We start from the raw sequence: 16,043 nt of genomic DNA on the forward strand, positions 1-16,043 counted from the left end.
AGCTTTTTAATTTTTAATTCAGACTTTAAGAGAAATTAGTCTTAAAATTATATTATGCTATCTTATGATTACTTAACTTAAATATCACAATTCTTGTTAAGAGAATAACATTAAAATGTTTTATATTATCAAAGCTTCGTGTCCAATTTGCGAGGACGGTCTGAAGGTAGAAATAGCGACACCACCAAACCAGCTGAAATATAATTGATAAGAATTAATATATTGTACACAAGACTGCTTTTACTCCAAACAATTTAGCATGGTTATCAAAAAGGAAAGTGTATTTTCTATAGGTATAAGGTGCTGAATAATATAGAGTTTTGATGTTTGTTAGAACTTAGAATGCGCTAATCTGAGAAACGACCCGACCGATTTATAAAAAAAATTATGATTTGTTGTAAGCCAGTTTTTTTAATATATAAACAGAATATGAATAATGAGCGTCATATTTTGTATAACGAAATATACTGACCCGTTGGTAGGGCCTTCCAAGCCAGAGGTCGTGGGTTCGATTCCCACCCAGGGCAACTATTTGTGTGATGAACATAGGTGTTTGCTCTATTTCTGGGTGAATTATCTATAAAAGTATTTATTTAAAATTAAATATGTATGTTTATCAGCCATTTGGTTTCCCTAACACAAGCGAAAACTTAGTATGGGATCAGATCCTGTCCTGACATATTTATTTATTTATTTATTTATACTTACATGAAACAAGTGCGATATATCCCGCAATCATTGGCACACAATGATCGGCCAGGAGTGTGGCTATTATTTGCACACTGAAGAAACCAAAACCGCGCGCAACTACTACCGATAAGCAAGTAGCCATTCCTCTGTAAAAAAAAATAATTTAGAAAAAATAAAAAAAAATTCCATAGACTAACGAAACTTTTTTTTTAATTTTCAAGTCTTGAATTAATTATTTTTTATATTTAATACAATATCAAATACAGCATAAAATATATAAATAAATGAGTATTTTACCTCAGATGAGTAGGATTTACTTCCACCAAATACGTATTAACGTTTCCCAAAATTAGTGCTACATAGAGAAATAGGAAAAACAGTGATATGTTCATAATAGGTTGCTTCACGAAAAGAAGTAGTATTCCAGCGACTATTGAAACGGCGAAGACTATAATGGTTAATGTTTTCTTGCCAATAGCACCGACACAGAACGTTAGGAGTACGTTAAGGGAGCCAGAGATTCCAGAATATAACATTACTGCGTAGAATGTCATTAGCTGTATTGTGTTGTTGCAGTCTGTTTTCTGTGGAAGAAGATTTTTTTTAATGGCGGAAAATTAAAAGAGAAAATAAAATGTTTTATATCTTTTTATGTTACAGACTATTATCGGCGATTCAGACAATTGTTTTTATATTTGAGGAAATTAAAAAATTGATATGTTATTTATTAGTTGGCAGGTATAAAATGAAAGTAATTAGAAATAATAAATAATTGTAATCGTACATTGCCTGATGTTGCAGTACTGGCTACTTCACAGAAGGTTTTATTAGCGTTGTTTTTTCCGTTGAAAAAAGCATTCGTCATCGTCGGTATCCACATTGTGTAGCCTGTAGCTCTGGAAAGGCATTTCATCTATAGTGACGATGGTTACAGATTTGACTATTGATGTACGAAAAAAAACTAAGCTAACAATGAACAACGCTCAAAAATTGTCCGAATCTAAACTCTGCCTACGCGTGTTTTATTAGGCAGAGTTTTCTAATGAGCAATACAATCCATCTTAAACATTACTAGTACGACGAAATAAAAAGTTACTTAATTTAACTGTATATTCTGATCTCTTACTGATTGTAAAGATAAAAACTGGTAAAAAGCATCTGCCCCATTGTCACTTTCTGTTACGGCGCAAAATTTTGCAGTGCTATTCCTCAAATTTTATGTGTAATAGATTGTTTTTGAGAATATAATTGATTAATGAATTGGTACATTATGTGCAGAATTCTATTAATATTACAGATTACTTACGTCATATAAGCGCAAAGGATGATGTAGTATAGCATAAGTGAATTTTTCAGAAGTGGAGGTTTGAACAGTGGAACTGTTTGATTCCAAATCTTTTCTACTAGTGACGATCCTACTTCCGGTGTAATATCTTCTTCTAGATATACTGACGAGATCTAAAAAAATAAAGGCTTCTTTGAATATAAAATATATAACTTCAAAAGTTGGAAGACGAAAAATTATTAATAAGGCGATCTTAATTGAAGATTTAGAAATACCATTTAATATGAAAAAAAAAAAAAATTGACTAGGTAGATACCTACTAGATATCTATTGATGAATGTTTTGAACTCGTATCTTTTAAAAGAGAGACCCAAACTGAGCTAAGTCCTATGAAATACTAGCTGCTCCGCGCGGTTTCACCCCCGTGACTCCACTCCTATTGGTCGTAGTGATATATAGCCTATAACCTTCCTCGATACATGGGCTATCTAACACCGAAAGAATTTTTCAAATCGGACCAGTAGTTCCCGAGATTATCACGTTCAAACAAACAAACTCTTCAGCTTTATAATATATGTATAGATATGTATAATGGCTATACTTACTGAAAACTCCTCACAATTAGATCCCTTGTTCCATCGATACATTGACTTTAAGACTTCAATGGCCTTCTTCTCTTCTCCATTACTGAGCAAGAATTTAGGACTCTCGTGTAAAAATAGAATTCCTAAAGTACCGATAATTCCAGGTACTGTTATTAACTGGAGAATAAGTCGCCAGGGTCGATAATGTACGTTTGTGAATGGCAAATAAATGTCGAATGAAAATTGAAATACTCCTAGAGCAATCACTGTAAAAAATAATATATTATTATACCTACTTGATTAATCTTAGGATAATATTTTTAAAACAACTTTTTTCTTTAAAACTGAGAAAGACCAAAGGTAAGGAATTACGAGACGTTATTAGTTTGTGCAAACATAATATTATATAGGTATGTAGTTGTAAAATTGGTAATTTCGTACCACTTAAAACTGCCTGAACATACATAGTAGCACTGGCCATCAGGAACATAAACTTATTTCTGAGTCTGGGCGGAACGCTTTCACCCAGTAACACAAAAGCGGCTGCATTTGCTGATGATGAACTGAAATCATTTTAAAAGGGCTTTAGATTAATCTAAAGTTATTGATTTTTAAATGTATTATTAAATAAAAAGAAATCAAGCAATTAAATAGAAAAAGCTGAAGATACAAAGACCTACGAATATAAATAGCTAGTGTATGGACAGTAGGAGAGATGAATATAAAATAAAACAACTCATTTTAGAAAGCTTGTTAAATATAAATCTAATAATTATTACATTTATTTAACACTGATGATGAAAGATTGTTATCAGTTATACAATGTACTACTTAGGTACTCCAAGAACAATTTAATAGTAATCTTGAAGTCAGCGGAAACAAGAAAGGTATAAGAAGAAGCGGAATTATATAATTGTAGGTATATTATGTATTCTAATTCTAATGTAACAGTGAACTCACAATGCAGCTGATAAAAACTTCAAAGTCGCTAAAGACGCGTAGGTAGGAGCGATGCCGGATGCCAAACTTAGTGCTAGACCAATCGGCATGGCGATAAGCAACGTGGTCCTACGCCCTAGAGTGTCAGCACACAGGCCCCACGCGTAGGAAGAAATCATTACACCTGAAAATTATGAAATAAATATGATGTAAGAATACAAATTTTATACGAGGTTTGACCGACATTGCTCCGATCCTAGTGGTTCTAAGTGTGATGATATACAGGATCACACTTAGAACCACTAGGATAGCCTAGGTAGCCTTCCTTGATAAATGGACTATCTATCAAATCGGACCCGTTTCCTCAGTTCAGCGCGATCAAGCAAACAAGCAAAATTTTCAGCTTTATTATATTAGTAATAGCTATGGTAATAGATAATAATAGATTTGGGCGACGTGAATCTTGTACGCGTCTGTTCGGTTGCAAAGTTAAAAAAAAATAACCTATATTATGAGATTTATGGGGTATCATTGGATATTAGCATTCTTTCATTTTTGTTGATTCTATGTCTCGATTCTATATGCTGGTTGCAATGATAATATATACCTACCCACTTTAGAATTTATTTTCTATACAGGAAGAAGAAATAACATATAGTTAGGACCATGGACGTATAAAAAAAGACGGACGGTATATCGCCTAAACATTGAGTGAAGCCTAGTAATGGCGGCGAAACATCCATGTGTGTGTGCCATGTTGCTGTAGCGACGACAACCCAATTTACGAGTTACCGAAATATTTCAAGTGTAGTACCTACTAAGAAAGTTCCCACCATAGGTTCACACGGTAACTCGTATATAAACAGTTTGTGCGTTATGCACAGTTAGTTAAGGGCTTGTCGGGACGCGGGTTGGTCGCATTAGGTCGAATATTAATTACATACGAATATATATATGTAGTTAACGAAATATAACCTTTGCGTAGTTATTCATCTTTCATTACACCCGCACATAACAAGCCCCTACATTGGTGACCCCGACGTGATCTGAACACGCGACGAAGAGTGAACATTATTAGTGAATTGCATAGATATCGTTTGTTTAAATTAAAAATGAATCCGGCAGTTACAGCAGTTTCGTCGGTACAGTTAAACCTTCTCGAGCAGTTAGCACAACTAAAGCAGCGGGTAAACCAGCTGGAATGTGCAGGCTCGAGAGGCAAATCGTTTAGCGGTCGAAAGTACGGAAATCGCACGCATCGCTCCGCATCCCGAAGTCGCGATCGTGCAGGGATATCAAAACAGAAAAATCCCAATTGGCTATGTTTTTTCATTACTGCTTTAAGCATATCGCCAAATTGTACTATCGTCAACCTTGTGCGTGGCAGAAGCAGCAGGAGAGCCGACTTTTAATAATTTTACCAGTGTCGAAAAATAACCAATCCGCGAGTGAGTGTACTGTGTAGTGATTATAAAGTGTAGTTTAGTGTAATTAAGACATTTGGTACTAAGTTAATGACTTTAGATCTTAGTTTACGGCGACCGTATAAATGGTTATTTATTTTCGCCAAGGTAACTCAACTTATGTTTTTGTTTATAAAGTGCAGATTTTTTTAGCACCCTAGGGCCGATGCATCGCTCGCACTTATGACGGACGCATCGGATACTCATGTAGGTTATTTTTCTAAGAATCTATCTAAGATTGAACGCAAGTATAGTACGTATATAGGGAGTTATTAGCAATTTACTTGGCTATTCGTCATTTTCGGAATATGGTCGAAGGACGACAGTTAGCGGTGTATACGGATCACAAACCGTTAATTTATGCATTTTCTAAAGTAAATAGCGAGAAAGAGTTAGGGCGCGTTCCCACCGTGTCGTGACGACAGATAATCGTGTAGTTTTAAGTGTCGTGGCTTATATGTTTAAATGGAGGTGTTCACATTTAGAACGACACAATTTACTGTCGTCTACGACAGTTTTTGCAGTGACGACACTTTGTCGTGACAGTGGGAACGGCAAGCACGACAGTCGTAAAACGATAAAAAATCGTGGACGGCAACTCTATGACGTCCATTGAACTCAGGAGAGTAAACGCACTAGTAATCACCAAGCGAACGCAGAGGCGACTAGATTTGTAGCTTGCTGATGATGTGTAAACGACAAAGCGACTGCCAGAAAACGATAAAATGTCGTCGCGATCCAATGGGAACAGCTAGATACGACAGTCGCTAAACGATAAAAAATGTTGACGACAAACAATCGTTATAATGGGAACAGGTAGAGACGACAGTCGTCGAACGATAAATTAGTCGTTACGACATAGTGGGAACGCGCCCTAACCCAGACGTACACGACACTTGATATTCATTAGTGAGTTCACAACGGATTTGAAACACGTTAGTGGGCAAGATAATGTCGTTGCAGATTTGTTATCACGAGTCGCAACAATAAGTTGTCCCACTGTAATAGATTACGCAGAACTTACTTAGAATCAACAACAAGATTCTTATATGTTACAATTATCTAATTCGAAAGACGCTAATAATAGGTCAAAGAAAATAATGTTACTTGAAAGCGGTACATTTATTTATTGTAATTTAGATAATGTTAAAATCAGACCCTATTTGACTGATAAATTTCGACGTATTGCTTTTGATAGTGTACATAATTTATGTCATCCCGGACTACACGCAAATTGATTCAAAATCGTTTTTATTGGCCAAATATGATTCGTCACGTTGGCCAATGGGTTAAAAGTTAAAACATGCATTGAATGTCAACGATCGAAGGTTAATCGACATACAATGTCAGGTTTAGGATCGTTTCTGCAGTGCGATAGGTTTGAACATATTCATGTTGATTTAATTGGCCCTTTACCCACTTCACCCGAAGGTTTTAGGACGTATTGCCTAACCATAGTGACAGGGGGACGCGATGGCCAGAATGTTTTCCTACGAGATATATAACTGCTGAAACGATTTCGCGTGTAATATATGAAGGATGGATCTCTCGTTTCGGTTGTCCGAAAAAGCTAACAAGCGATCAAGGACGCCAATTCGAAAGTCAATTATTTGCTACACTAATGAAGTTATTAGGTATTAATAAGTTGCGTACGACACCTTACCACCCACAGAGTAACGGGGCGGTAGAGCGTTGGCATAGGTCGCTTAAAGCGGTATTAACGGCTCGCTTATGCAATATATCATCATCTTGGGTTACGGAATTACCAACTGTGTTGCTAGGACTTAGAACAGCAGTAAGAAGTGATACCGGCATAAGCGCAGCAGAAATAACGTACGGAACAACTTTAAGATTACCAGGTGATAATTACGATAAAAAATCGAGTTTAGAAATAGATAGCAGTCTTGAGTATGTAAGTAAATTACGAGACTCTATTAGAAAATATCAGTCAGTAGCTATTAGGCAGAATGAAAGACGGAACATATTTATACACCCCGATTTAGAAAAGTGCGGTTATGTTTTTGTAAGAAACGACGCAGTACGTAAGCCTTTACAACCAACATACGACGGTCCTTATCGTGTGTTGAGTCGAGAGGAAAAGGTATTTTATATTCAAATGACTGGCAGGAAAGTTAGAATATCTGTAGACCGTCTAAAACCTGCATATTATTTGAATGATGATAGTGATACGACATCTGGGGCAGATACTGAAGTTCCGTTACAAATTCCAAGTAGCGAATTGCCTAATACACATACCACGCGTAGTGGAAGAGCTATACGATTACCAGTACGATTTAGGTAATAGTATTGTATTTGTAATTTTTTCCACTATTTTATATTTATTAGAATTACGATGATTATAAGTATTCTTAAGTCTTCTTAGAAATGTATAATAAATACTTACTAATCAACACATCGTATTTAATAAATAATAGAACATAAGTAATTTTGAAACGAGTTCATTGTTTAACGTTTTAAGTATGGTATTTCAAATTTATGTTTGTGTTGAGTTTTGATTGAAATGTTTACTACTTAGAAATTTAAGTACTTTTGATTTATGGCTTATGAGTGTATAGTAATAGCCTTTGTAATATTAAACGATACAAGTGTAAAGAACGTATTGAGATTTGAAATGTTGATGTTACTAAGTGTTAATTGACGTGTAACAATTATCGCACGCCACTTAGAAGAACCAACCAAGTTTTTGTAATAACATAAATATTTTAACGAAATTAGGTGTTAACTGTTAACCACTTGTATACGTTATGATTGATTTATATTGTGAACATTTTTTTATATTTTATACTAGCGGTCCGCCCCGGCTTCGCCCGTGGTACATGTTTACGTTTTCTCTACATAAGAACCATCCTCGTACTTAAAGGAATATAATAATAAAAGAATTATCGAAATCGTTTCAGCCGTTCTCGAGTTATGCGCTTACCAACACATTTTGCGATTCATTTTTATATATAAGATTGTAAACATTTTGTACCTAACCTTATAGCGACATTTTATATACACCCATCTGTTTATTGTTTAATTTTATTGTAAGATTTTTTTACTTGTATACCCTTTTTATTTTAAGGGGGGAATGATGTAGCGACGACAAGCCAATTTACGAGTTACCGAAATATTTCAAGTGTAGTACCTACTAAGAAAGTTCCCACCATAGGTTCACACGGTAACTCGTATATAAACAGTTTGTGCGTTATGCACAGTTAGTTAAGGGCTTGTCGGGACGCGGGTTGGTCGCATTAGGTCGAATATTAATTACATACGAATATATATATGTAGTTAACCTTTGCGTAGTTATTCATCTTTCATTACACCCGCACATAACAAGCCCCTACATTGCCATGGCAACAGCTATCCTGATGACAATGGCGGCTGTATTTTTTTCTATAAATTTTACCGTAATAATTTTGTCATTAAAACATAAAAGAAATAACTTGCTTCCCTGTGGAATATAATATGTACCTTGTGTTTTGTTATTTAAAATTGTACTGTTGCGACACCATTTAACCACAAGACGGCATTTTAAATATTTTTTGTGAAACAGTGACGCAGTTAATCAGTCGGTAGTTCACGACGTAATGGCGGCCGACTAGCTTACTATGGTGAGAGTGTGTGCGTGTTTATTGTCTTTACACGATCGCTAGCTTACTATGGTGGCTTCACGTTGTTTGTTCGTAATATGGCGTCCGTCTTTTTTTATACGTCCATGGTTAGGACCTTCTGATAAGAAATATTAATTTGTCACGTGCGTTGAGTCAGATATTCATCATTCATGACAAGTCTGACGATTTTTTGTGTGCTAGAATATATTTCCTTTTTAATTACTCACAACGCGTGTTATAAAAATAATTCAAAGACTACTTATTTGCATTTTCGTTGGTAGATACCTAGGTGGCTTGAAAATAATTAAAAAGTCTAAATTAAAACAAAGACAGGCAAGTGTGAAGGTAATCAATTACTGAAAATTTAAATATCACTCATTCACTTGTTTTACGGTACCTATTCATTTTACGAGTTAAATTTATCCTACTATAACTAGATTTCCGCCCGCGACTTCGCCCGCGTTTTCAAAGGAAAACCCGCATAGTTCCCGTTCCCGTGGGATTTCCGGGATAAAACCTATGTGTTAATCCAAGTTACCCTCTATATGTGTGCTAAATTTCATTGTAATCGGTTCAGTAGTTTTTACGTGAAAGAGTAACAAACATCCATACATCCATACATCCTTACAAACTTTCGCCTTTATAATAGTATTATGATAAACGATAAACAATAATCTGTCTCTACGTCTGGATGTTTTGAATGATTGTGATGGAATTAAAAATTATAATTCTTTTATTTAAATATCATAAGAGTTTTAATAGCTATGCGAAAGGAACTCAATCATGCCAGAACGGGGTGCCTATGGATTTTGAACAAACTTGGCAGTGTGGTAGTTCATGTATCATAATAACACATTTACACATAAGCTCTATACTTACGAGGCCACACCCCGGACACTCCATACAAAATTATCGTTTTGTCAGTCACACCGTAGAGACTGCAAATGTATGTGTTAACGCTTTATGGTTGGCACATTTTTGACTAGCGTAAAAAAAATTCGCGTTTTTCTGATGAAATACATCCGTAAACAGCACAATATCTAACCATTTTCTACGAAAAACAATAATAACAAATCCAAAATAATAAAATTACTTTAAGTCAATTTGATGTTGTCAATCTTCGTTGCGTATCGTACCTGTAGAAAAATGTGGACCATTTTATGACTGATCGTGCGGGGTGAGGTAAGTGTTTAATTTTGGCGGGAGGCGGAGTGTCCGTTCTGTAATCTGTAGCGTTTAGCTACTATTATGTATTCTGTGCTTAGGCTCTAGAGCTTACACTAGGTTTTACATAGTAGGTAATATATTATATCTGTGGTTTTACTATTTAGATTTTAGACAATGGATTGGATTTATACAAGCGTAACCTTGCTACCTATATTGCCTTATCAATAAAGTTTTTTCGACAACCGACATTATTTTAATTGTACAGTGTACCTACACGTTAATTAATTTTCTAATCGATTCCGGTAAAAAACCGTTAGATTAATTTTTGCCTACACTTCACAATGTTTACAGAGAAACGCATTCTTATAAGTTCAATTACTTACTTGTTAGAAAGAAAAAAAAATACATTTAAGTAGATACATAACTATTTATAAATAGTTTTCCATTTATTCCTAAACGATGCTCAATTAGTTTGGGGTCACGCACACCCTTCCATTGAGGTTAGTTTTTTTTTATTTATTATATAGAGAATCAACGCCCATAAAAAATATTTTCGCAATGTTAAAGATTTGAAAATAAATCCGTAAAACATCAATTTATCTCAATGTTAATTAAATTTTAACAATCGAGTAGTCATTAAGTATTTTAACGTGAAAATAGCTACAAACACACCTATACCTACGCACTAATTATAAAATTATTATGGGGTAGTACACACATCTTACCGATCAAAGGCATAGCAGAGAGCAATCCTTGCTGGGATGTAGAGAGTCCCATGTCGCAAGCCACGTTGGGAAGAATGATGGAAAATCCAAATATGTCCACATACATTGCCAATATTTGTAAACAGCAAGTTATTAAGAGGCAAATGTTATATTTTCCGAACCCTGAAAAAGAAATATTTCCGTCACTTAATATGTTGATGAAAATTACTAATAAAAGTAACAACGGTTCTGATTCCCAATTTCTGTATAGTTAAATTTTAACAATTTGTAAGGCTGTTGATGTTTCGAAAAAATACCAAAACATGACTATGAGAATGGATGTATGTTTGTGCCTCTTTCACACGAAAACCACTGAACGAACAATGATGATAGGTAGTAGTAAAACAATAATGAAGCTTTACCTACATCCATACATTCCTAGGTACAAATTTTTGTACTTATAATTGATATTAAATATTATTATTAAATATATTTTAAATTAGGGGTAAGTTAATGTCTTACCGGTTTTATCCAGGGCTATTTCAAAGTCGACTTTTTCACTATTTTTGAACATACTTATCTACACTTGATATCAACAGTACGTATCGTGAATAAATGGAGTGAATACGATACAAAATAATATATAAATACTTATTGTCTTTTAACAAATGTAAGCGAATAATACGTCGCTACTAACATAGAATAATTAGCGTATGATAATTTATAGCTATTACAGTACATTATTATTAGTCTGTGCTATTACTATACTATTATATACTAGTACTATTAATACTTACTAGTATGATACCTTTTAGTACAAGATCCCAGGGCCGCTAGATGTCATCTATTTTCTGACGGATGAAAATATGTGGACGCAGGACGATTGGGTAGTGTTAGGGAAAGGGGCCTAAAGTGGGCACAGAGCCTAAAGAGGGCACTCAGTATAGTATCGGAATTTTAAATAATGGCGCGCGCGCGACTCGTGAGCACGATCCCCAAACCCCTCCCACCTCGCGGCAGTCGTTGGATTCGCTTGCGCGCACGCATTTACAAGCTGCAACAAATAAATGTTTTTCGACGATTTTTGAAAAATATTGCAAGGTATGTAATATGTGTTCTTTTTATTTTGGTGTTTACAATCCTTTAACCAAAATTTGTTAGTTATTAAGTGGCTATCTGGCCATATTTTGGTTCCATAAAAATCCACGTGTCTAAAAATTTTGAGGTAGAATTTCGTCTGAACCTTTCAAATGTCGAAAAAGGCAAAGCGGGCAGGGCAAAGCGGGCACGCGCCCGCTTTGCCCCGTCCGCTAAAATGTTACATTCTTTTGTTAATTTGCTTTTTCCTTTCAGATGACCGCTTATGACCGGCGTAAATATAAGCGTAAAACTTCACAAGCCTCATGGCAACGCTCAACTATGCAGCAAACAAAACGAGAAATGCAAGAGTTAGGAAAACCTGTCAAAAAAGTAACAACTAAATATGGGATTCCAAGAACGACATTGCAGACATCTTAAATTGGGTTCGTGTAATGTAAAGCTTGGTAGGTTTACTACTTACTGTCTTTTCTACGGAACAAGAAATGGAGCTTTTGGAATACGTATTCCACATGGACTCTTTATTTTACGGGCTGTCTAAACAAGAATTTTTGGAACTTGTGTACCTACCTATAACATTATTTTAGGATTTATGAAAAAAAATATATATGAAATAATTGTATCGCTTATTAGAGACTAAATAATGATAGACTGTAAACAGGGCGTTATTTTTTTAAATATTATTTCAGATATATCTGGAAATATTGTACCTAAAAGTTTAAAGCTCCTAAGAAGTTCCTTTGTTTCATACATGGACGTATAAAAAAAAGACGGACGCCGTATTACGTACAAACAACGTGAAGCCACCATAGTAAGCTAGCGATGGTGTAAAGACAATAAACACGCACACACTCTCACCATAGTAAGCTAGTCGGCCGCCATTACGTCGTGAACTACCGACTGATTAACTGCGTCACTGTTTCATAAAAAATATTTAAAATGCCGTCTTGCGTGGTTAAATGGTGTCAAAACAGAACAATTTTAAATAACAAAACACGAGGGATTACATTCCACAGGGAAGCAAGTTATTTCTTTTATGTTTTAATGCCAAAATTATTACGGCAAAATTTATAGAAAAAAATACAGCCGCCATTGTCAACAGGACAACTGTTGCCATGGCAACATGGCACACACACATGGATGTTTCGCCGCCATTACTAGGCTTCACCCAATGTTTAGGCGATATACAGTCCGTCTTTTTTTATACGTCCATGGTTTCATATATTCATTTAAAAATAATTGTATGACTGTTTGAAATACATAACTTATAAAATATTTTTGTGTCTTTTACTCTATTTATTATTGTATATATTATTTGTGGCTGTATATTATGAAATCTACTGTTAACAGTAAATCCAGGCATGCCCGCTTTACCCAACTACTGCCCGTTTTGCCCTAAACGAAAGCCCGCTTTAGGCCTCCCCTTCGGGCAAAGCGGGCAATCGTAGGCTTTTAGTAATCTGTTAATAATTATTATATACTTTAACTTTTGACAAATTTAACCACTTAGCATTCAAAAGTATTTATTAATGGAACTTTTGGCTAAAAAATAAATGGATTAACTTCTTTTCAAAGTTCATTTTTTTTAATTTTCCCGTAAGGTGCCCCCTTTGGGCCCATCTCCCCTATGTGCTACCATCTTAGATCATTAAGTAATGATCTAAGGCTACCATCGACGCCTAACTACCCGCTAGCTTGGTCAATGGGCCAATTTCCAGATATCAGGTGTTAGGTTCATAAAAATAGTACTTACTTAACTACTTCACGGTTTTTCTCAAGGCTGATTTTCACATATTATGTTTTGGAATATACAGTTAAATAATAATAGTTTAAAAAAAACTAAAAAACACGCTTTTAGGTCGGTTTTCTATAAAAAGCGTGTTTTTTATTTTTTTTTAACTATTATTTATTTTATCAAATTAGTGTATTGTCATCGGTCCTCAATAAATCTACAAAGTTTGAACGAAATCTGGCCGTTTAAAGTGGGTCAAAATCGCGCCCAAAGAAGTCGGTTACAAACATACAAACATACAGGTGAAGCTAATATAAAGCGTGTAAAAAAGATGTCAGTACCTATTCCTAGACACTTAATCCTGTTGACCATTTTTTAACAAACGCATCATTTTCATCATTTTTTAATCATCGACATTGTGAAATTCCATCAACATGAGTCCCCGTAAAAGATAATTAATCACTTTATTACTTATATTATATTATTCTTTTTTTATAAATATGATAGTAGCGCATAAAAATACTACCTAAATCCTAATCTTCTACATTTCATCCGTCAGAAAATAGGTCAGGTCTGGCGGCTCTGGAATCTTACTCTATATAAACTTCATATGCTTAGCGGCTTTCGCGCTTGGCCGAAAACAGTATGAAAATTCGTATTTGTGATCATTAAAAATAAAAAAAAAAGCCATGAAAATATAATTATTTATTTCATAATCAACTCTCAATATGAATGTAAAATAATATTTTATGATTTGAGTATAAAGCATTTAAGCAACAATAATACTATAGTAGTGAAAATAAGCATTTAATGCTATAAAACTAGAAAAATATGCAAAATATAACGTTAGCATGTCTCTTGGACTTGACACTGAAATAACAAGGAGGGATAAAAAAATCCTCCCAAAACATTTTTAATAAAAATACAAATTAATATACTTATGGAAAACATATTGTTACGTATCATTTTATATGATACATTTTCGATTTATTTTGCGATCTAAGTATAGGGTCGATTCAGCGCCATGTTGTGACGTCATAGGCGTTAATTCAAAAGAATTAAAAAACGAAAGTTATACATAGAGTAACGTTTGTTATTAAATTTTACGTAAGTCGCACAAAATAAAAAAAACCGTATATATAAATGCAAAACGATTTTGAAGTAAATATATTTTTTAAGTTAGTTACTAACTGTGTCGCATTATACAAAATTTAATGCATACTTGAATATGTAAAAATCCACATTATTTGGCAGTTAACGATTTTATGGCAATTCTTTGGGCTGATTTTTTTATCCTTGGTTAAACCTTATTCATCGAATAACGTAATAAACTACCATTTAAAAAAATATATTATATATAACAGTATGCAGGTGACATTTTAAAATGTTCGTGTAATCGTTTATGAGACGGATAAATTTTAACCAACGATTGAAAAATCGGCCCAAAAAAGGTAATCTTATTCATAAGGTAATCATATTATTTATGAGGTACTATTTATCACTACAGTTGTACACAGGAACATTATTGAAAATAAAACTATAAAATCACGTAACAGTATAATAACAGAGAAAACGATAGGTAAATGCAGGTTTTCAGAACATTTGGTCTTACCACAAAACAATGTAAACACAGTTTAACTTTAAACCAGGGATATGTCAATTAATAGTTATCTATGTGAAATAATACGAAACCAGATTAAAGAAAACCCGCGGTTAAGAGCTATTACGCACTGTCGACCAGTCGCTGGCGACTCAGTCGCCGGCGAATGTGACTTACTATAGTTTAAGCCATAAGCTATAGTTCAAGCCCCTATGGCTTGCGCACTTAGTCGTCAGTCGTCCAGGAGTAAGTCCAGTCGCCGGCGACTGGTCGACAGTGCGTAATAGCTCTAAAGATAAATCCTGTCTAAAGTTTTTTGTGGTAAGACAGATTTAATCTAATGTCTCTAAACATTTATGATCTGTACAATGATAAGTAGGTGATCGTGAGGTAGATACGTTTATAGAAACAATATAGTATATTTCATTCATAATTATCCAGTTAAGTTCATACGGATGCACTATATAGTAAAACTAAATCACTTCAGGCTGTCTGTCTGTCCACGTTCATGCTTAGGCCTTTAAAATTACGCAACGGATTTTGATGTTTTTTTAAATAGATAGGTTTTGGTTCAAGACAAAAAGTTGAAACCAGATATGTTTGAGGGCAAAGTTAGAATACGGTTGATGGTAAAGCTTCATTTGAAATATAAAATTAATTCAATTTTAATCTGAACATTATCCAGATGTAATCTAGTAGATTACGCAAACATGGCATGTGGCTTGGCGGTAAATGGGTTAAATACTAACGGCCTTACTAATAAAAAGTTAAACAATGAATAAATTTCAACAATTTTCTACCATAGCTGTGTCCTGCTCTTGCTCACATGAAACGTCAATCATAAAAGCAAGACAAGTAATTGCAATAACTAATCCATTGCATAGCGGGGTAACATTTTATTAGTAAGACCGTAAGGATATAGGCCTTCTATATCCTTGCAGTAAAAATAATTTGGATTGATTATATTTTAGTATTGTTGTTTTCTATAAAAACTCATACCCTACAGGAGGCCCAAGTAAGCGAAGCAAAACCTGTTTTTAATCGCGATTAAATATATTAAATATTTAATTAGTCAATCTACTTGAAAATATAGTGACCAAAAGATTTTCTGATTTTGACCTAAATTTTTTGAACTTGATCATATTATGGTGTGACCATTGGAAG

The 16,043-nt window shown here is 34.3% G+C and overlaps 1 protein-coding gene across 1 annotated transcript; it reads right to left on the minus strand.

Annotated features, from left to right (window-relative positions):
• Window positions 1–63: 63 nt before the first annotated feature.
• On the minus strand, window positions 64–11,106 carry LOC149488246 (synaptic vesicle glycoprotein 2B-like). Its single transcript, XM_089695210.1, has 10 exons — window positions 10,972–11,106; window positions 10,471–10,632; window positions 3,520–3,682; window positions 3,001–3,122; window positions 2,581–2,825; window positions 1,997–2,148; window positions 1,475–1,586; window positions 988–1,274; window positions 709–836; window positions 64–193 (listed from the first exon to the last, which is right to left on the minus strand). The coding sequence occupies exons 1-10, from the start codon at window positions 11,021–11,023 to the stop codon at window positions 129–131; spliced, it is 1,488 nt and encodes a 495-aa protein (XP_089551336.1). The 5' UTR covers window positions 11,024–11,106; the 3' UTR covers window positions 64–128.
• Between the last annotated feature and the right edge of the window lie 4,937 nt (window positions 11,107–16,043).

Source organism: Colias philodice, chromosome 5 (genome assembly GCF_061535455.1).
Source record: "Colias philodice isolate Cphi_HAF_F1 chromosome 5, ilColPhil1 Martin Lab GWU primary, whole genome shotgun sequence".
Taxonomy (NCBI): Eukaryota; Metazoa; Arthropoda; class Insecta; order Lepidoptera; family Pieridae; genus Colias; species Colias philodice.